This window comes from Tubulanus polymorphus, chromosome 8 (genome assembly GCF_964204645.1).
Source record: "Tubulanus polymorphus chromosome 8, tnTubPoly1.2, whole genome shotgun sequence".
Taxonomy (NCBI): Eukaryota; Metazoa; Nemertea; class Palaeonemertea; order Tubulaniformes; family Tubulanidae; genus Tubulanus; species Tubulanus polymorphus.
In genome coordinates, this window is record NC_134032.1 from 8,268,270 (window position 1) to 8,291,449 (window position 23,180).

Sequence of the window (23,180 nt, forward strand, 5' to 3'; positions counted from 1 at the left end):
TGTAGCATATTTAAAGCCAAATGCTGCTTTTTTCTCATACAATTTGATCAGGCAGCCTTTTGGAAGCATGTGCATATTTTGAACGAAAACGATTAACAAGTGTTACCGATGAGTGGATCTTTCGAAACCAATGCTCAAAGTCTATTTCATTCGGCCCCTCCCCCAAATATGGTCCTAATTTCTGGTAGTATTTCAAAAAGTGTCATTGCCCTGACATGTCTCTTAGTAGACTGTTCTGACGGATAAAATGCGTTTAAGTTCATCAAAAATCATCCTCAGTTGAAATTTCGGTCTACATGTGCATATGCATCCTCTCTCGGCAGGGATTCGAACCAGTGATAGCGTCACTGATACACTCTGCCACGGCATGAAACCGCACCATGGCAATCTCGATGCCATCAGGTTCGAATCCATGCCGGGCACGGATGGTTACATATGTACAGTCGAAGTCTGTTCTATCCAATCGGTTCTATAATGCCATCGTTTATAATGCTGCGGCTCCTACAACTCATAAAAGCGGATACATGTGCCTTTCTTTTCTAATGCAATATCAATTCGTCCGAACACTGGCATTACAAGGACTTAAGACTGAAAACGCAAAACCACTAAAGAATTGATCGATTTTTCAAATAATTCACGATTTTATTTCTAAAATAATTCACGTTTGACTTTTCTTATAAATACAGTTTGAGACAATGTAAATATATCACGAATGAATGAATGAATGAATGAACGAACCATTCACTACAACCCACTTACTTAGAAAAGGACCAAAGTATTTCATCCAGTCTATCAGAAATCCAGATTAAACATCATTATGCTAAAAACGTGTATGTAGGTGGACTGTAGAAAATATCCGGATTGGATCGAAATCCGGATTAAATTGATCTCGATTAAGCAGGTTTGACTGTACTCCAGTTATGAATACATTTTCAGGCTCTCGATGAGTTTAGACTTTTACCATTCTATATAGTATGCTCACTCTACAAGTTCATTGCAAGAACCTTAAGGTTTACAAAAGGGCGGCGATAATTTCAACCATGTCACATAACACGGTCTACATCTGCAGATATTTTCCACAAAGAGCGGGGATATTCCCTAAGAAGTAGATGTATTCCACTAGGAGCAGACGTATTTCACTAGTAAATGTATTTCACTCGGAGTAGACATATTCCACTAGGAGCAGACGCATTCCACTAGGAGCAGACGTATTTCACTCGGAGTAGACATTTTTCACTCGGAGTAGACATATTTCACTAGGAGCAGACATATTCCACTAGGAGCAGACGTATTTCACTAAGATTAGATGTATTTCACTAGCAGACATATTTCACTAGGAGTAGCCATATTCCACCATGGCCACGCACATTCCATTGAGATTAGACAAATTCGCGCCTGGCAACATACGTATTTCACTAGGAGTAGACGTAATTCGCAACGAGCAGGCATATTTCACTAGATGTATTCCACTAGGGTCAGGCATATTCAGACATTCCACTAGAAGCAGGCTCTCAAGCGGTCACATTTTGTTTCAACAAGCAGCTGGAGTTTGGAATGTGAATTTATAAACGCATCTTTCATCCTCATCGACGTGAGACACACGATCAGTTAAACCACATTTAAACCGTATCTAAAAAATGAGATCAGTTAAAACAAATTCAAACTGTATCTGAAAATGAAATCAGTTAAACCACCTGTATCTTAACCCTTTCACTGCGTCTACACCGCAGTGCGGTGTATAAATCAGTGATTGATTTTGCTAGTACACCGCACTGCGGTGTATTGATGTAATTAGTAATTATCTCTCTTGAAAAATGGCAGCACCTGTCAAACATAGTGAAATACTAGTAACTAACGATACACTGCGTCACGGTTTAGAAGCACTATAGTGGTATTCCCGTTATTCAACACACTAGGGTGGATTTAAAAAAAAAATTCCAATTATCTCCAGCACTATAGGGTATTAATTAGTCAACACTGAAAGGGTTAAAACGACATCAGTTAATCTGAAACCGTTTTCAACAATTTTCTTGTCCTTTTATGACCTAGATTTATCGAAATGGTTATATTTTACTTGGACCCAGCCTTAGTGTCGGCTTGATTCGTTGAGTTAGAATTATTGGTTGTTTCCAGGATCCGTTATCGCAGTATGTTTAGGATCAATTTGAAAAGGCAACTTCGATACTATATATATTAGATACCTGTTTGATACCTAGTAAGAGGAAGGTATAAAATTTCAACCCATCGCTTAAGGTCGGTAGGTATCAACTTCAGTCCATAGAAATGAGAATAGTATTCTGGACCTAGCTCGATGACTAGTATGAAAATGATAATTCCACCGCTTTTTTCAAAATTCTCAAAACTATATTTCACGAGACTCACCAGACTTTTTCTGTGATCTCCATCTGGGCAGCCATCTGCATCTCCGCGGTCCATCACCAGCATCCAACCTCCGCCTTCATCTGCATCGAGGCGACTCAGCGTCGGAGTTCGACCGATATTTTTCGGCGACTGCGATAATTTATCCTGACGAACTTCGCGGAACGGACAGACTATGTATTTATACTGGGATGTTTCGAAATTGAAACACGTCTCGGAGAGTTTATAAAAAAGACCATGCGGTCCGTGGATCTGAAAAAATGTTTTTGAAAATAAGAATGATAATCATCAATTAATCAATAATTTGTTCAAAGGATTCTTTTCATGTGCCAATACAGCGGTATGTTTAGGAGTTCGTCACGAGGTTCAGACCCAGTGTCTTCCACATTATGGAGAACACCGAGGCCTTAGCCTTGCAATAGATGCTGCTCTTTTTAACAAGACAGATCATTAAACTCTGCAAACTTGTTCTCTCGGACCTATTCATGTTTTTCTTCAAAAAAAACTAACAGTGGGCATTTGACAAGGCTGCTTTATCCAAGATCATGCCTTACATTCTTTTGGACATCCGCCTTCATTTTGGATCCCCTTGCAACGTACTGCTCCGCTAGATAATCATCACTGGAGATTGAGGCCATTAACACTTCATTGTAAAAGAGGGTTTACAAAAGCAGGTACCAATCGGCAACAGAATGATACCTGCATTGGTACCATTTCTGTGAAAACCTACATGTTCCATAAACGGTTGCCCTATGGTGTATTTATAGTATTCTTTTATACGATGGCCCCTTGCTGTTGGATTTGTCTCTGGGCTTCAAGCTCATTGCAAGAGGGATTATGAAAGCAGGTACTAATCGGCTATAGAATGATACCTGCATACCATTCATTCCAGTTCTGTGAAAACCTACATGTTCCATAAACGGTTGCCCTATGGCGTATTTTAAGTACTCTTGTTTCATGACGGCCCCTCGCTGTTGGATTTGTCTCTCGGCTTCTAGCGCTTTTAAATGAATATAGCAGGTTGACTGACAGGGCGCGTGCATCACCACATACTTCAGTTTATCTGAAACAAAATTGTTTACAAAAGCATTGAAAATATCTTTTGAAAATTCTCATCTTCTAAACTCCAATGCAAGATCTATTAACCGCTGCATGCAATAGATTCATAATTTGCATCCCAGTGCAGTGTTCTTATGCTACTACTCAGCTTTAGACAATGAGTAAGCTGTATGTACTCATTGTGTGTGTGTGGTGTTTCGTGTATTATGTACGATGCATAAACCCACAGCAGTTCACGGTAAGGAGACAAACCGGCTGCAAATGCTGCTGCTTCCATCATTAAATTCAAGGCCTGATATTTTTCTGACAAATTTTGTCTGAGTTGAGAAGTCTAATGCACCGTCCAATTCGGACTGCCCTTAAGTTGGACAAATTTTCACTTTTCTTAAAAGATCCGACTTGAGCAGAGCCACAAGTCGGCCACAAGTTCTCAAGTCGGACAAGTTTTGGCCTAAAAACCAAGTTAAACAAATTCTTCATGTACCGTCCGTTGATTGCCAAAATCGTATAGATATAAGTATTTCTATATTAGCGTTAACATACCTTCGTCGATTCTGATATTATCGGGAAGCGTGATATTGTTCCATTCGTCGCTGCCGTCGCAACAATCACAAATACCGTCGTTCACCCGCGACGACACGACCATCCCGTTTATACCGGCGATTTGAGTTGTACAATAAAACCTGTACAATGAGAAAACATTAAACTGTTGATGTCCTAGGGCAAACTACGTAGCATCTACTGATGGATCCTCACTTGCCTCAAGTGGAGGAATCCCCTAGTGCCACTACGGCAACACCAGAGGCGAATTTATCGAAACATACCTGATTCTGGTTACGGTACTTGACCAGTATAGGGTACTCAATTATGAGTATCCTCTGTAGATGAATGAGTTGTTGATTTTGGTTGCAACAAATATGGCCGAACTGCAAATGAGTGACCGTCATTTTCCTTTTCTCCGGTATAATACTCAATACAATACCCAAAATTAAGTACACCCTTGGATAGATGTGCTGAGTACCATACTCGAGTACATTTGTCAAAAAATGCGCAGTTGGAGTACTCAGAACTGCAGGCGTGGATCCAGACTATCGCACATGCAGCAAATGCAGTAGTCGCAGTTTTCAAATGCCATTGAAAAATTTATGTTTCGGGAAAAAAGTAAATAAAAGGGCACACAATTTGTGCGCCATAGAAAATGATTGCTTTTCTGTACTAGGCCTAAAGCAAAATGTGAATGAAATTAATTGCCCGAAATCATAAAAGGCAATCTAAGGCATTTTTTTTTCCTCAAAGGGGCACTATTCTGAAAGAGACTCTATAGATTTAATCGAAAAAGGGCAAATTTCGCCAAAAATCTAAAAAGGGCATAAGCAAATTGAATGTGAAGGTAAATTTAGTGGCATGATACCAATGAATGGCACTCAAACTCAAACTCGCTCGCTGGGCATTAATACTGGCCCTTTTCAAAATTGGTGCCCTTTTTTCACTGTGCTGTAGTTACTGTATGGCCCTGGATCCGCGCCTGAACTGAGTACATTTCAATAAATTCGCCTTCGCACACATGGTGTCTCCTCACATGCCTCAAGTGCAGAAATCCTGTTTCGCCACAGAAGTCGATATCCCAGAGCACGAAAGAAGAATCCTCTATTGCCACAGTAATCGACATCATACTGCAAACTTGTGCACCTGGTGGATCCTCACTTGAACAAGTGGAGGAAGCCTTTATCATCACAGTAGTCTATGCCTCACTGCACACTAGCACACCTGGTGGATCATCACTTGCCACAATGCGGTAAGTGGAGGAATCCTCCATCGCCATTGCCATTGATGTCATACTTCATCCTAGCACAGCGCTGGTGGATTCTCACTTGCCACAAATGGCGGATTCCTCAGTTGCCACAATAGTGAAGCTTAAACTACTGAGGCTAAATTTGAATCATTCCTGATTCAATTGTCGATTCAATTTCACTCTAAGTTAATACAAGGACTCACCTAGAGTTTGCACAAGCAGATGTTCCTGGTTCATCGGAACCATCTTCACAATCGCAGTAATCATCATTGACACGTGATATGTTCATTTTCTCCTAAAAAGAAAAACAATCAAGATTCCTTATTTGTGAAAATAAGTACATTTTAAATTGCTTAATTCTACCGTCAAAAACAATTAATTTTTGATTACTTTAACTCAACAGTCAAAATCATTTGATGGTCAATTTCTACAATTACTTTTGACTCTACAGTCAAACATTCTATTTTTGATTGTTTTAACACTCAGTTCATAAATCAATATTCAAAAATCAGTTCATTTTCATTTGGGCCTACTTAAACTCAAGTCAAAACAAATTCATTTTCAATTGTTTTTACTTTACAGAGAAAATCAGTATGTTTTCCATTACTCTAAGTCTACACAGAAAATCAGTCAATTTTCAATTGCTTGAATCTAAGAATGAAAAGAAAGATGTAATATGCTTTCTTTGTCTTCAATTGAACCTGATCTCACAGCTAGCTTTGCTTAAAACTAATCTATATAAAACTTGACCCAGAAGATCTGAAGAAAACTTTCTAACCTACCCCTGAATTGAAACAAGTAAACCGGCCTTCACCGTCCGGTTGATATTTCGCGATGAGCTCTGGATTCATCCCTAACGGTTTAAACGACCGAACAACTGCCACCGCGGTCGTTGCGACCGAATTCGATACGCGCCGACGAAAATCGAAGATTCGTCGTTCTTTCGCGGCGATGATCTTTTTCAGACTCTCCATTTCATTGATGACGAGGTTATTCTTTTTCACGACTCGCGCGAACGCCGGGAAGTTCGGTTTCAGCAATCTGCCGAGCGCGTCGATTTTCACGACGGGCCGATGCGCCTCCACGTCGCGGTCGTCATTCGGAGCCGAATTTCGTCGTTTCGATGAAGACGTGAGCAGTTTTACGCTGAATATCTGAAATCCCAGATAGATGGCAATAGCGCATACGCACAAGAACACGAAGCGGAAAGTCGGACCCCGGCGCAGCACTCTCGGTAAAACCATTTTTACGATAGAATTATCAATATTCCATTGATGAGTTCATAGTTCCCCCTGTAGATAAATAAAACAAACTTCATTCACGAAAAAAAAATTCTGGATTTTCATATGATTTGACGGGAGGTAGGGTTTAGTCAGTAACCATAATACATAATAGGCCTAAGTCTCACAATCCAGAAGCTGAAAAGTTAGAATATAGAATTAAAATTCATTCTAACAACCGAATATTCGTTTTCCCCTTGAAATTTTAAATTTTTGGCTTTGCAATTGCATGACTCATCTGTGCTCTTCATTCGCAACTCATTTTCATTGCGATGTTTTACTTTGTAACCAGTGTAATTTTGAGATTAGCCTACCCATTATCATTAACCTAAGCTAACCGAAAAAAATGAGATGATTAAGAAACCCTAACTTTAAATGTATACTGTGGAAGTTGAGGCTCAAATCTGCTCGACGATTCAATTCAATTCAATACTTTATTACAACTTAAAAGTTTTACAGTAAAACATACAAGTATATAATGCAATAAAGGAGAAAAAGGACAATTAATTTTACAGAGTAGAAAATTACAATTTAAAATAGACAGGATAACACATTTTGCGGAACAAGCATGATTTAGAGGACACTCCGGGGCTCCATCATGAGAAAACTGGAAGAAGCATATGTATACTACCCGGGAGGTGGGAGTGAAAAACCAAGTTGAGGGTTCACTCCCACCTCCCGGGCATATCTAACAAAAAAGACGTCCCAAGCATATCAATTCATTCAGTAATTTATTGAGTAAAGCGTTTCTACTTTCTGTTAAATGGCAAATTTCGAGAAGGGTCATTAAATGGATTAAAATGAAATAAATTAAATGTATTGATATATCGATACTTAACAAATAAAACGAAAGTAATATTTCAATTAAAATTCATTCATAATAAGAAATGTATTTCTAAAAAGTCATGTAGTTAACTGACGACAGAAAGTTATGGGGATTATATAAATTTCAAAGCATTAATTTAATTATTCAAATATCCTATAGGCCTACATAAACAATTTGTGTCGTCCACTGATATTAGTGCGTTTCAATATGCTGTATATTCTTATTCAACTGTGAATTTTTTGGGGGTTTCTACTGCTTTCGCAGCAACTCTATTGTAATTCTGCTGATCATATTTTTCTTCGGGGTAAGGGTTGGTTGATCATATGTCATATTATTTTTTCGTGAGGTTAATTACCTAAGCGCAGGCCAACTTTAATCAGTTTTATACTTTATCTAATGACAATGGCATAATTATAGTTGCCACAAGCAATAAGGCATACACAATTAAATCTAATCTGATCAGCCCTGCGGGTGCAATTATATACGTAGTCTACTGTCGTCAACCTGCCCTGTGAGGCTAGTTTAACTACTGCAGTTTGAGTTCTGCAGATCACCTGCCCTGAGAGGCCAGTTCAACTGCTGCAGTTTGACTTCAGATATCAACCTGCCCTGAGAGGCCAGTTCAACTGCTGCAGATTGACTTCAGATATCAACCTGCCCTGAGAGGCCAGTTCAACTGCTGCAGATTGACTTTCGATGTCAACCTGCCCTGAGAGGCCAGTTCAACTGCTGCAGTTTGACTTCAGATATCAACCTGCCCTGAGAGGCCAGTTCAGCTGCTGCAGATTGACTTCCGATATCAACCTGCCCTGAGAGGCCAGTTCAACTGCTGCAGTTTGACTTCAGATATCAACCTGCCCTGAGAGGCCAGTTCAACTGCTGCAGATTGACTTCCGATGTCAACCTGCCCTGAGAGGCCACTTTCATTCTGCAGAAATCAACCTGCCCTGAGAGGCCAGTTCAACTGCTGCAGATTGACTTCCGATGTCAACCTGCCCTGAGGCCAGTTTTGATTCTGCAGAAATCAACCTGCCCTGAGAGGCCAGTTTTGTTCTGCAGAAATCAACCTGCCCTGAGAGGCCAGTTCAACTGCTGCAGATTGATTTCCGATATCAACCTGCCCTGAGAGGCCAGTTTAACTGCTGCAGTTTTAGTTCTGATATCAACCTGCCCTGAGGCCAGTTTTGATTCTGCAGAAATCAACCTGCCCTGAGAGGCCAGTTCAACTGCTGCAGTTTGACTTCCGATATCAACCTGCCCTGAGAGGCCAGTTCAACTGCTGCAGTTTGACTTCCGATATCAACCTGCCCTGAGAGGCCAGTTTCACTCTGGAGATATCACCTGCCCTGAGAGGCTAGTTTAAACTGCTGCAGTTTGACTTCCGATATCAACCTACCCTGAGGGGCCATTTGTTGCAAGTGCATTCATATTTATTGATGCAAACAATGTATAGAAATACGTATGCAATTGTAACACAAGAAAGTGAAGTGCAAAGAAATTGGTCGAAGAAACATAGCACGTTAATTGTAAATTATAGATTACATAGATTAAATAAAAACAGCGCCGCTTGGAATCATATAATTTAATTGTTACAAAAACTTGTATCATCGTTATCATTAATTAGGCCTACCTAACATAGCAGCAAAATACTATTCCTGAGAATAATTGTGATTTTTCTTCTTCATTAAGTTATAGATGAAATTTTTGATGATGTTTTGATAAGAAATGTTCCCACAGAAAAAAGTTTTTTTCATTTCTTTATTTCTATGAAAAATATTAGTATTTTTTAATTTGTTTCTGAAAAATACCAATTCTAATTCTATTCAGGTCAGGTTCCTGCCCTGAGAAGCCATGTGGCCTCTTAGGGCAGGTTCTGGAAATTCTGCAGAATGACTCATAATATGCAAATTTCATATCTTAGCGATGACGCTCAAAAATGACAGTTCAAAATCCAAAAGTAGCTTATCTTGATTATTTCAATAACGCATCGGCAAACGTTTCATTACAAACCATCAGCGAGATATGCAAAGGTTTTTACCTCAATTTTTGTATTTTTCTAACGCGTTTTTCTAAACCCAGAAATGGAAGAAACGCAGAGACTCCACGCGACCTTCAAACCTCAAACTATTTCATATCTATTTGGATATATTTCGATATTATAATTAATATATTATATATTATAATATTATGATTAATAATATGGATTTTTATTGTTTTACTTTGGCAAAACGATTCAAATTGTTTGAAAAACTTCGATCATATCCTATTTCTCACAGGCTAGATGGCGCACTAGTACGGCGTAGAATTCATTATTTGACAGCTCCGAACATCGCTCCGAACGATTTTTCGAAGTCGAAGACTGATTTTAGATAGGATTTTACCTAATTATTGGTAAGAACACAGCTTTTTTATCGCTCCCGTAAAAAAGGAATGACAGAATAAGTTAAATCCGAACTAAAGGCCCACGCAAAACCCAAGTAAACAAAAGAATATTACTTGGACTTCAAGCCTTTCAAGCCTTTAGTTTTTTGTCAAAGACGAAGTTGCAGTTCTATATTTTTCTTTCTGGAATTCTGGGCCGCCACCTGCCCACACACACTGGCACTGGTGGGGCACTACACAGCCCAAGTGATGACATTTCCCCTCCATCTGATGGGCATTGCCCACGCTAGGGCCCACAGACACAGTGAAAAACCACAGGGACTTACTTGTCACAATTGATAGTGAATGAAAAAAACCAATATCAATGACTAGGTCCACTATCCCTGTATAATATTATACAGTTGCGGGATACTGGTACCCCCATCATTGGTCTCATCCATTATCAGTCGTGACAAGTCCCTGTGTGAAAAACCTGTTGCAGTCGTGGGCCTATTCGATTCCTATGTCAGTGTCATCATAATCATTACCACACACTCACCACGGGTGCAGGGCTCTTTTGACCCTCTCTCAGTTTAGAGGTTTCCAAGTCTGAATCACAGGGGGTCGTCACGATAGCTGGGGGTAAAAAATCAAAGATTTGACCCAGTATCCTACTGTCTGTCACACCTACTCTCCGTGCGACGTTTTGGTCCGTAATTTCGTTAATAATCGGTTTATCTACGTTTATTATGCATCAATTTGTTCAGTGAGGAATTTGCATTCAGAAATAAACAACAATTTTCACTTAAGTTGTTTTTGTTTTCATTTATGAGCGATAGTTTACTCAGCATACGCTCGCGTAATGCTGAAAAATCCGCTCCGTGGACGCTCGAAAACGTTACAGTGACGTCATCACCTGCTCATTCATTTCAAAATACAGTAGGTGGCGCCATGTGACGGGCCATAAAAGCCGTTTTTCAGCATTACGCGAGCGTATGCTAGGTAAACTATCGCTGATAGAAGAAAACACAAACAAATTTCTGCCAGTTCATGATTTATTTCTGAATGCAAATTCCTTACTGAACAAATTGATGCATAATATTTACAGATCAACCGATTATTAACGAAATTACGGACCAAAACGTCGCACGAAAAGCATGTGTGACGGACAGTAGGTACCACCTATAAAAAAAGAAAAGGGAGCTAACATTTTGACATACTAGAATTGACCTTAGATTATCTGGATTATCAGCTCGCCAGTCGCGGGTATCGGAACGGATTATCAAATAAAGGCATTTTTCAATAAGGTCAGTTCATAAGCTTTCCAGCGATGTATGATATGTGATGATTTACGTCCGGGAACCGCGTCAACTCATCGTTTTTCGTCGGGAATCGACTACTCCGAGACGTCCTAGTAATTCCGGCTTTGGCTATTTTGACTCGTTTTTTTTGGGTTTGAGTCCTGATTTCTCGGGTGTCGCTTATCCGATTTTGTCGCGGAAGGTCTCAAACGAAAAAGTAACCTCTTAGGAATGAAACGAAACCGATTTCGTGCGAATCGGTCGATGGGTTACGAAGTTATGAGCGATTGAAATGAGAAGGTCAATTCTAGTATGTCAAAATGTTAGCTCCCTTTTCTTTTTTTATAGGTGGTACCTAGGATACTGGGTCAAATCTTTGATTTTTGACCCCCAGCTATCGTGACGAGCCCCTGTGGTCTGAATACCGGAAGATGTACTGTTTGGGAACAATTGCCAGATACTAGACAAATAGGCCTATGGCTAGAGGGTTCCCTGATCTGAAAGTTTGCTCTGGTGACCATCCTATAGTCTTCCAGTCCTAAGCAGTGTAGATCTAACTAGAACAAGTTGTTGACGGCTGGGAGGCCGGAAAAATGGTCAGACCAAACTGTCATAACCCGCAAGGTCTTCACATCAGCTATCCCTTAAGTTTCCCTCTCTCTGTGGCCTAGGCATCAGCCCTCTCTTTGAATCATTGATTTTCTTATTCAGAAAATGGAGTTCGTAGAATTTATCAAGACACCAAAAGTCGACAACGTTGTAATGCGTCGACCTTTCAAACCATCGGTGGAAGGAACTCTGTGTATCACTGGACATCATCTATTCCTGTCGTCAAGACAAGACCACAAAGAGGAACTGTGGGTACGAGAAATTATTTTTGATAATTTCAATTTAATTATTTTGGTGGCCCATGGACTATCCGAATAACCGAATCCAACAGTGGGTGTCTCAGGTTATAGCCAAATCATTTTGGCCCATTGCATTCTTCTCGGTTATCCGCATTAGGCCTATGTCATCCAGAACCAGTGAGGGTGGGGGGGTTTTAACGAATATTTGGGCTCGAGTAGGCCTCAGAGATGCTAGTTTTCCGGAAATATCTGGAATTCCGGAAATTTAGGATCGCCGAAATTTGGTGAGAATTCCTGGCGGCGACCAGTAATGGCACGGACCGTTAAAGTGTTCGTTTGCTTGTACTCGTCGTCGCTTCTGTGTTATTTTATCTTGGTCTCTGTTTCCGAGGACGTTCTGCTACAATGTATATATGTGTGCTTGTTGTGGTATCTGTGCGTGCGTAGGCGGAGCGCCACTGTTGTGACGCCATTTCCAATTAAAAGTCAATTATCTTTACGCGCCGTTGTACATCGTCCCGCTGACGGCCAACAATGTGAAGATGCACGTGGTAATAATTAAGATGATATTTAATAAATATCATCTTAATTATTACCACGCGCATGCTATGTCCTGAGGCACGCAGCTTTGTAACTTTCTTTTTGCGGGACGGTCTGCAAAATGAGCACGCACGGAAAGATTTCAGTCGGGAGTCGGCCGATATAAAGGCAATGGACAGCGGTATAAAAAATAAATTTAACTGGCACTGGCTAGAGTGTAAGGACAGTAATGGGGACTACTTATCGAACTACATTCGTAAGATAGACTTAGCTGGCGTGGCGTACTGCGTCATTTGTAAAGACCAGGTCAAATACTTTAGTGGCGGGAAAAAAGATATTCTTCGTCACCCGGATAGCGCGCGGCATAAGAAGGCAGCGAGGGATGTGAAGCACAACGAATGCCTGCCATCGTATTTTCAGATGAAAGATGCCGATCATGATACTGCATCTCCGGCGATGCAGAAACGCAAAATTTTTTCTGGGGGAGGACCCCCAGATCCCCCCCGTACTAAATTCTGGAATTTTGGTACTTTGGCCCTAGCATCTCTGAGGCCTACTCATGTTGATGGCTTTGAGAATGTTTATCTAATGGTATGGTATTCAATATGGTATTTCCCTTTTTCCACACAATTTCCCTTTATCTACGCTGTGGCTTGAATTGATCTGAATTATAAAATTTGGAGCCAAATGTTGTTTATAGTGGGTTGCTCAAGTCATCCTTTTCTGTTGTGGGTGGCTCCGAGAGAATATCTGAATCATGGAACGTCAGAGAATCATTGTATTCATAGCCATCCCTTGCTCTATTAGTGGTTGGCTCCGGGTAGACTTTCCCTGCTGATATAGGCCTATTGTATCTGATACATTGTATACGTGTGTTTCTATTTTCTAGTTGTTACACAAGAACGTGGATTGCGTGGAGAAGCGCTTGCAGGGTTCGGTCGGCGTTCTCACTTTGAGGTGTAAAGATTTCACATTTTTGTCTCTGGATATTCCGTCAGTCGAGGACTGCCTGAATGTCGCCAGCAGCATCGAACAACTTTCCAATATTGGTATGTTGCATAACTCTGGGTATATTTAGGGGCGCTGACCAAGCTTCACTGTTGATTTTCACCCCATTTTGGACCCGCCAGGCGATTATTGCATTCACTATATCGGTAGCTAAAAACTAGCCTGATCAGAATCAAGATGGCCAACAGGCAGCCATTCTTACTCACTGAAATCAGCACTTGAAAGAATATTGAAGCTTTGAAAGGAAATTTTGTAGACATTGTTTCTATCAATTATTTCAATGTTTTACGTGTATATGTATCCTCCTGTAGAACCAATTGTCGTCTGAAGAATTGGGGCCTGTGGCCGTTTTTGTGGCCAAAATATCATTTGTGGCCTGAAGCCTGTAGCTTCTGCATACCCCGTACATATCTTGTAATCACATTTAATTGCAAAGTTGATTGATGAGTTTCAAACTCATTGATTACTGTATTTGTTCTCCTGGGGGCCTTGAATATCGAGCTTATTAGATTGTCAAGCATTCCGCCATGCGAGCATTGTGTCCCTAGTTGAGTTGATATTGAAAATTTATTTCGTAGAGAACATCAACTTGTCGTATCCGTTTTTCCATCGAGCCGGTTTTGAGATTATCGAGGACGGCTGGCAAGCGTTCACCCCGGAATCAGAGTTCACACGTATCATCAGCTCGACAGACGAATGGAGAATCAGCCACGTTAATAAAGACTTCGAGGTAGTGCTCTCCGGAAATCATGGCCGCCTTCGTATACCACCCTACGACGCTATGAAATTACCGCTAGACACTTTCAGAAAAGATGGCTGCCATCGTAAATCTCGCCATGACATCATCAAATTGCCATGGAAACTTCCAGAATAGATGGCTACGTACCTTCTTTAATACCCTTAACTATATCATCATATAACCCCTAGGCCTATACATCTTCCAGAATAGATGGGTGCCATTTTAAATCCACCGGTGACATCATTAAATTACCCCTATGGACCCTACTTTAAAAGCTGGCCGCCTTAAATTTCATATTCCCCCTATGACACCATCAAATATTGTCAGCACAATTTATTCTGCAGTGTGTACAATGTGTCAATTTTGCTATAAGAAGTAAATGATTTGGAAATTCGAATACATATTTCAGGTTTGTCCATCGTACCCGCAGGCGGTCGTCGTGCCGAAATCAATCGATAACGAAACGTTGAAAAAAGTTGCTAATTTCCGACACATGGGACGATTCCCAGTACTCAGTTACTACCATAAAGATAATAAGGTAATGGTAAATAATACATATATTACAGGGTGGCTTCTTACCTTGAATTCAGGGGGAATAGTCTGGAAATCTCGCAAAACAGCTAAAATCAAGGAAATTCGTTGACATTGCATGATTGTGCGTAAAATTAAACAGTTTCAGTGCTTCTTAGTTTGATGTCCCTGTTTGCATCGCGCACGTGGTTGTATTATTGCTTACATGAGCGTCTTCAACAGCTGATACAACCGCACCTGTCAATCATCTTCAGTTTCTGTGTATATCTTACATATTTGACTGATCATATCAGGGAAATAACGTGCACGTCAAGGAATAATCAGAGGACGAAAAGCAAGTGAACTTAAAGTGGCCACCCTGTCTTATACAACTAACAACATTTAACTCTGAACTTAGAGACACCATCTCTTTATGGAAAATATTATCCATGTACATGCACCTGTAGACACTTCTACAATAGATGGCTGCCTTGATAAATCTATATCATATAGTTGATCCATAAACCTCCCAAGAAAAGATGGCATAAATAAGTTACCCTATAACATATCAAATATGTAAAATAGCCTGAAAGACACTTCCATAAAAGGTGGCTCAGTGTCTTCAATAAGAGCCAGGTCCCGGGTCCCAGACCCATCTGTCGTTTTTTGAGGACCACCTGTTTTTCAAACCAGCTTTCGTTTCAGGGACTGTGACATATTATGGGACCCTCCTGTTTTTCGAAGGGACCTGGCTTGTTAATTTCTTACTAAAAACACTGTGGCTGCCTTCATAGATCCGCCAATGACATCATCAAATTGCTCTTAATTATTGAGACCCTTACGGAAAAGATTTGGGTCAAACAGATTTTGGCCATCTTTTCTGAAATAGGCCTCCTGGGTTACAAAGGGTTTCGGCTGTAGTCGACCGCTAATGAGAGACTTTGTTACAGACGGTTATATTGAGGAGCAGTCAGCCATTGACCGGTCCCAACTCGAGACGTTGTCGCGACGACGAGAAACTGGTCAACGCCACTCTCGGCATCGGCAAACGAGGCGGTTACATCATCGATACTCGAGCGCCATCTCTGGCTAAAGTAGCGCAAAATAAAGGTACGTAATTCGCATCGAATCCGGCTTCATGCCCTACGGTCATGAACCACATCCATGAGTTAATAACCCTCTCGGTTCATCTACACCGCGGTGTATCGATGTATTAGATAATTAGTTTTTCTCTCTCACCTGTCAAACAGTGAAATATTAGTGGCTAACAGTACACCGCACCGCAGTGTAGCAGTACACCGCCCAGCAGTGTAACAGTACACCGCACCACAGTGTAGCCGAGTACAGTAGATGCTTTCTAACACTATGCCTTTTAATGTTCAATGCACTGGGTTGGAACTTTTCAAATTACCTCCATTACTTTAAGATATTAATTAGTCAGCACTGAAAGGCTTAATTAAAGAGTGACCCTAAGAGATGGATAATTTGAAAATGAAGTAATCTGTTTGATATGCAATTTTGATTTGCCGGTGTGGAACTATAGCCCATTTTAATAGACCTGAGTTTCATAGATTTTGAAGAAAGATAGTCCCTGGGAACATTTTAGAATTTGTCAGTTATAACCATGGTTTCTCGTTGTAACTATGGTGGTTGTCACCCAAATTTAGGATTTACCCCTAGGGATAACTTAGATACTCAGTCTATGAAACCGGGTCCAGGTCTATTCAAATCAAACGGTTTATTCCTCGGTAATTGTTCTAATAGTTGTGATTTAGCATTAACTTTTGAGTTGAAATCTCTTCATTTTCATTTGAGTCGTCTCAGAGTCAAATCTTGCCCAGAACTGCGTCCTGTGTATGAAAGTGACATGTGACTAAAATGTTGAAATTATTTTGAATATGCACTCGTTGCAGGTGGCGGTGTCGAACCGGAGGCGCATTATTCGCAGTGGCGCCGCCTACATCAACCGATAGAACGGTTCAGCGTCCAACAGGAATCTCTCATCAAACTACTCGAAGGTGAGAATTTTGAGTCGTGAATTTTCATTCAAGATTGCCGCCGAAAAAATTGGGCAAACCTAGCTTTAATTAGCATAGTGATAGTTTGATTTGGGTCTTCAGAGTGATGAGGTGATAGCGAATGGGTATGTCAGGTGTGAAGGGAGGTAGGGGGGTCTGTGATGGGAGTGGTTTAGTTTCATAATCTACTATTTACCGTAACTATAACATTATCAAATTTCTCCGCAATAGACTCGATCAGAAGAAGGCTACCTTCCTAAATCCACCTTTAACGTCATTGATATGATCAACCAGGTCATTCATTACCTTGATAAAGTAATAATGAATACAGGGGTCAGTATTATCAGACTTTCATTCAAGACTTGATGGGTACCCAAGTAATGGTCCTGATTTGTAAAAACTGCCGTTTCAATCCGGGGGTTATTTGAAAGACGTATCATATTTGTTATCATATTACATTTGCCTGGATATCGGGAAAAAGTTGGGGAATTTTCTTTTCTTTAAACAACTCAGGAGATAGTCGGGGAATTTCGTTAAAAGAAGCTAGAAATCAGGGAAGAGTCGCGGAAATTTGCCGCGAATAGTCCAAACAGTTTCCATCTATGTCTTGTGTTAATTGATTGGATTGTTAGCAGATCAAGTCGAAGAAAACGACGTACATCAGCTCATGTTTATTTCATGCCGATGTAAAGTGCATTGATAATTTGTAGGAGCGCACTAAGAAAATGAATTGTTATCGTCAATTATTACATGTCAGGGAAGAGCAAGTCAAATAGTAGCCACTCTGGTTAATTCATTCAATTAGCACTCAGGAAGTTCACTAAGTAGTGTCGATTACTCCTCAGAAAATTCAAGGGAAAATCCATGTTTATCACGATTTCCGAATAGCTCATTTGCTGTTTATTTTCATGCATTACAGGCTAGTGTTATTTTGTCATAAATAGTCATGGCTTTCATATGATATATAAGATTTGATGAGGTGGGCCACCCAAATCGAGTCCTTTTGGCCCCCCGAAAATCATCCAAATTTACTCGCATTTTAAGTGAGCGCTCAGATCTGTCATGTTCATACGCCAAATACTCGAGAATTTCAAATAGGAAGGCGTTGATTTCTATACGGTATTTTAAGGGCTTGGGTGTCTAGTTTATCATAAGCTATTGGGTTCAAATCCCGCTATGACCGTTTTTGTGCAGCATACAATAAAAGTATCAGGGCGGGTGGCTTGAGGAGAAATAGGCAATGCGGATACAAGCGGCTTGAGTGCTAATGGGTTAAAATCTAAAAGATCGAACGCCAGATCCAGCCCTGAAATTTCGAATCATTCCGTTTCTATTTTGCAGCGTGTAGCGATACGAACTCGGGTATGGATAAGTGGTTATCGAAGTTAGAATCGTGCGGTTGGTTGAATCACGTTAAGGATATTCTGACGTGCGCGTGCGTCGTGTCTCAGTGCATCGATAAAGAGTCAGCGTCCGTACTCGTTCACGGCTCCGAGGGCACCGACACGACGTTGCAGGTGACATCGCTGGCCCAGGTGATTCTCGATCCGGATTGTCGCACGATCCGCGGGTATGTACGCCTTTATCCGCTTTATCCAGATTTTTGCGATCCACTTTTTGACTGAATAACCCAGTTAACCCTTTCAGTGCGTCTACACCGCAGCGCGGTGTATGAATCAGTGATAGATTTTGCTAGTACACTGCACTGCGGTGTATTGATGGAATTAGTAATTAGCAATTATCTCTCTTGAAAAATGGCAGAACCTGTCAAATATAGTAAAATACTAGTAACTAACGTTGCACCGCGCCGTGGTGTAGACGCACTATAGCGGTATTCCCATGGTTCAACACACTAGGGTGGCATTTTTAAAAATTTTCAAATTATCTCCAGCACTATAGAGTATTAATAAGTCAGCACTGAAAGGGTTAAGAACCTTACAAAAAGATGATAACTGCCAAAAATGATAACTGCCTAGTAGAATCCCCCTATGTTGTTATCAAACCTTTCAGACCCTTCTAGAAAAAATGGCTGCTTAAATAAATCCCCCTGTTCCCATAGATATTACCAGGAAAAGATGGCCGACACCATAGATCCCCCTATGACATCATCAATTTAGCCCTTACCCCTAATGTCTCTTCCAGGAAATTAGGGCATTGAATTTACCCTTCTCTGCTGTTCTAGAAAAGGTGACTTGACACAATAAATCGTATGACATCATCAAGTTACCCTAAATGTAAAATCCCACGTTTGTTGAATGACTTAAAAATGTAGGTGGTTCCTACTTCAGTCTAATCTTTAGTAGACTGATGAAGGGTGATAGGAACCACCATTGTGGGATTTTACATTTATCGCAGATATTTTGATCCGCTGATTCATCAAATTACCCTTTTCGACCCTTCTAGAAAAGACGACTGCCGCTTATAATGCCCCCTATGACATCATCAAATTGTTGTCTAATTTATTTGGTTATCTTAAGCCGTCGATGAATTATCTAATCTTATCTTCAATATATTGTCTCTATCATAATGTGTTGTTTTCAGATTTGAAGCGTTGGTAGAACGCGAGTGGTTACAGGCCGGTCACATGTTCTCCGATCGTTGCGCGAAGTCGGCGTTTGCGGTCAGTCGCCGCCGCACCGAGGCCCCCGTATATCTACTATTCCTCGACTGTGTCTGGCAGGTGAGTAAAACGAACTGTTTCCGTATTTTTCGCGCAAATTACCAAATGCGTAGCGATTATCAACAGAAAGCAATGTTGATGTGGTAGTCTGATATTTATCCCGGTATTCAAAGTTAGTGAGCAAAACTGATGGTTGATGATTTAACCATTTATTTCCTGATAGAATTTTTCTCCAGTTCTTGTCCATAACCTTTCTTAGTTACGTACATCTATATTTTCAAATTACCGTATATCATTATTAGGTTATTTTGGTTTCCCTGATGATGCTGAATTCTAGTGAAAACTTCGAAACTGCTTGAAAATAAATGGTTGAATCGTCAATTCAGAAAACGATGTTGATGCCGGACCTGGGTTTGGGAGGTTACTTTGGGAGTGTCCGGGAGATATGTACGTGACGTTCGTTCTAGTTATATAGATTGTTACAATTGTTTTTTTTTTTAGCTATGGCAACAGTTTCCGTGTTCATTCGAATTTAACGAACAATTCCTGACCACTCTCTTCCATCACAGCTACAGTTCACAATTCGGTGAGTTCAGCCCGAACAAATTTCCTGAGCAGACCGATTTTAGCAGCAACCCATAAGGCCTTATACAGTTTTGAAGAATTTGGACACATTTACGTATCTTCATTTTTGATCAAAAGACAACAATAATCTTTGACCATGAAAATATTGTTTTAGGTACATTCCTGTGTAACAGCGAGGCAGAGCGAAAAAAACATAAATTACCGGAGAAAACGGTCTCTTTATGGTAAGTTAAGTTCTATCCAACTCGGAGGTCCAGCTGCGGTCAATTCTTAGATTTTTAATACCGAATCTTAGGATGATCATTATGGATAAAGGTTCTGGGGCTGGTTCCGTAGTGAGGGCTTCGATTTCAGACCAGTCATAGACCAACTTCTGACAAACTAATACCATAACAATGTCTTCAGATTCCTTTTGGGCTTGGGTCTCGTCTATGGATCCAGCCCTTGATCAAAAACAATTTTTACCGATAAAAGCATAACGAAACATGCCGCGTTTTGGGAGGATATCAAAAAACAGAATCAGTTGGCCTATATCACGAATATAAGGAAAAACTCTTATTTTCCCGTGCGTAGGTCGTTCGTCAACCGGCCGGAGGTCATGTCAGAATACATCAATTCGTTGTACGAGCCGAATCTGTCGGTGATCTGGCCGTCGGTGGCGCCGCAGAGCATCGGCGTGTGGACCGGACTGTACCAGTGCTGTCTGATCGACCCGAAGCACAACTTAGCCAAGTGGGCCGAGATCACTCGCATTAAAGAGCACGAGAAAGAGATGAAATCAAAAGTTGTCCGGCTACGAAGGTAAGAAAATAGCCATAATTTGAGTTGGATATACCCTGGTAATGTGTGTAAACCATTGGCGGATCCAGGGTCAGGTGCAACTTCAAAATAGGGTCAGGTGTAACTTCAAAATAGGGCGTATCAAGTAATTAAAACTGAAAAAGAATGCTCATCGGAAATAATTAACTCTTTTTTTGAAAATACTGAGAAAAGCTGATGAATTCAAACTTTTGAAGGTATCAGTTTGAAATACGTATTTCATTTTGTCGTAAAATCTGACATTTTTTGTAGGGGCGGTTTACACCCCATGCACCCTCTACCCCTGTAAAAACCATTTCATTCGCAAAGTGTATGAAAATACTTTGCATATGGTAATTAATGCAAATTCATGCAAAACCAAATTAAAAACTGTAGGAAGGGCTAGAGTTTGTGTAAAAGTTTCAGAAATAATTCTCTCAAATATCTGAATGCCCCCTAGAAATCTTTCATTTCAAAATAACCAAATATTCTAAATTAGTAAATGATCTAATAATAGCCATATTTTCCATAATTCATGCGACCCCAATCATGGCTCTCAATCCATTTAAGGCCTTCGCGACGCCTGTAGAAATTGTTCACCCATGATAATCTCTATTCCGTCACAAGATCTGGTGAAACTTTAGTTCTAGTAGCTACTAGTGGCTACTTCAAATTCGCTTTCTTAATGCAAAATGCCCCCAGTAATATGCGTTGACTGTGTTATAATTTCCCAACGCAGTTGATGCACAAATATTACATCATGAGCCATCGAAATCCTTGGATTCGTGCAACCTTATATCGAAAATAACTAGGGGAATTTTGATGTGCAAAATTTTTACTAGTCCTACTATTATCAAATTTCAGGACGTTGGCAGCGTTGCAAAGGGAGGCGACCAACTCGGCGTTGATTCCACAAAATTAAGATCAGCGGACCACCGCAATACGAGGGGCAACTCGCACAAGACAAAACGTTACGATCAAATTCTGCCGCATTTCTACTTAGATAGGACTTACTTAAGCGGGGGAAGTCCGCACTTTCTCATACATAATTGTAGTTGAAGTACGTACTTGTGTTGTGATAACTAACTGGCTGTTTGTCGTTATTAGTTAGCTCATTATTATATTGTCCCAGTTTTTACGTGATAGGTGAATGATCCCTTCGTAGATAAGTACGTACTTTTCGGGAGTGAGTGAGTGGTGTTTTTCGAATACCAATTCATTTGAACAAACAAACTTCATTGATGGTTGTGAGTCTGAAATATTTCCTTGAATGAACGATACCTGGATTTCATACATGTATTATGTGTCAATTCGGCTCCGGTTTTGTTAACATAGGGGACGAAGGGTTTGGTACCTTAGGTTACAAATTGACTTCCTCCGCGATAAAAGAATTTGTACCAACTAGAAATCAAAGAATTTTAGACCTTTGCTTGTCTATAAATTTTCTGCAACCGTGATTTTGTCCGTAGGGTTACTAGTAGATGAGTAAATTTGCACTCAATGGACCTGCGCTTGACAAATTATAGAACAGTAGACCCTGTTTAATCCATATTGTTCGGAAACATTGAAATCTACCTGGTTTACGAGAAGACTATGTCTTACTTCAGTTACTGTAAAGGTGGATGGTTATCCAGCTGAAAACATGGATTAAGCTAGGGCTGGAAATTTTTAAAAGATTTGTCCACCGACCTCAAAATACATTTGAAAGAGATTACTGTTTCTGTTTTTGTATTGTTATTAGAATTTTATTGTAAATATTCTTAATTTAAGTTGAGGCCTAGCTTTACAGACCGGTCAAGACAACTTGGATCTAGACGTTCTACATCCAAGTTGTCTTCGTAGAATTGGTTGATGGGTCTAATATCTGAACCTGTCTGTGAATTGATTATTAGCAACTGAACCAAAATTTAACTTGATAAGGTTTTCCCGTATTTGGGGCCTCAGCGAGAAATATCTTTCTATCTTAAGAATTCCAAAGGGATATCGCAATGACTCTACAGTTGGTCCACTAGGTGGCAACAGTGTGTATTTGGACAACAAATTTCTTCTTGAATTGAGTTGAAATCTATCCATAATTCTGTGAATGAAAATTGTGCTCCAGAGGTCATGTGTGTGACATCATAGCTTGTTTGCAAACCAGTGGTGCCGACTCGCAATACAGGGGAACCTCATTATACCAAACTCGGATATAACGATTATGAACCTAGATCTTTATTCCAAATAAGAAAATTTTTTCTAATTAACAATTTCAATTATTTAATGAATTTAAAGAAACTAGCAGTTGTTACAAACATATTTTCTGGTCCCCTGGAGTTCTTTGTAACGAGGTTCCACCGTCCACAAAAAATAATCAGGGGATTCAAAAACTTCCGACGGTCCATCGCGTAAATCCCTTAATGTCATGTTTGCCGACCAATTTATATGGCGTAGTCAAGTTGGAAAACCACATGGCTGCAAGACCTCTATATCTGAACCCTTGAATCAATCATGAGTTTATCACGAGATACAGTGAAATC

General features: G+C 40.3%; 2 protein-coding genes across 3 annotated transcripts; one reads left to right on the forward strand and one right to left on the reverse strand.

Moving 5' to 3' along the window:
* Nucleotides 1-640: 640 nt before the first annotated feature.
* On the reverse strand, nt 641-9,445 carry LOC141909665 (uncharacterized). Of its 2 annotated transcripts, none has more exons than XM_074800223.1 (7): nt 9,375-9,445; nt 6,013-6,522; nt 5,434-5,525; nt 3,982-4,121; nt 3,288-3,442; nt 2,383-2,631; nt 641-1,630 (listed from the first exon to the last, which is right to left on the reverse strand). In XM_074800223.1, the coding sequence occupies exons 2-7, from the start codon at nt 6,472-6,474 to the stop codon at nt 1,532-1,534; spliced, it is 1,197 nt and encodes a 398-aa protein (XP_074656324.1). In that variant the 5' UTR covers nt 6,475-6,522; nt 9,375-9,445; the 3' UTR covers nt 641-1,531. The 2 variants fall into 2 exon arrangements, with proteins under 2 accessions (XP_074656324.1, XP_074656323.1); XM_074800222.1 differs by having other exon boundaries at nt 3,252-3,442.
* A 179-nt stretch (nt 9,446-9,624) lies between these two features.
* Nucleotides 9,625-23,138, forward strand: LOC141909869 (myotubularin-related protein 9-like). Its single transcript, XM_074800532.1, has 13 exons — nt 9,625-9,727; nt 11,710-11,859; nt 13,276-13,435; nt 13,973-14,124; nt 14,543-14,671; nt 15,594-15,753; nt 16,557-16,661; nt 18,003-18,231; nt 19,203-19,341; nt 19,783-19,867; nt 20,021-20,090; nt 20,440-20,667; nt 21,529-23,138. Exons 2-13 carry the CDS (start codon nt 11,713-11,715, stop codon nt 21,584-21,586), a joined length of 1,662 nt encoding a protein of 553 aa, XP_074656633.1. The 5' UTR covers nt 9,625-9,727; nt 11,710-11,712; the 3' UTR covers nt 21,587-23,138.
* The last annotated feature ends 42 nt before the right edge of the window (nt 23,139-23,180 follow it).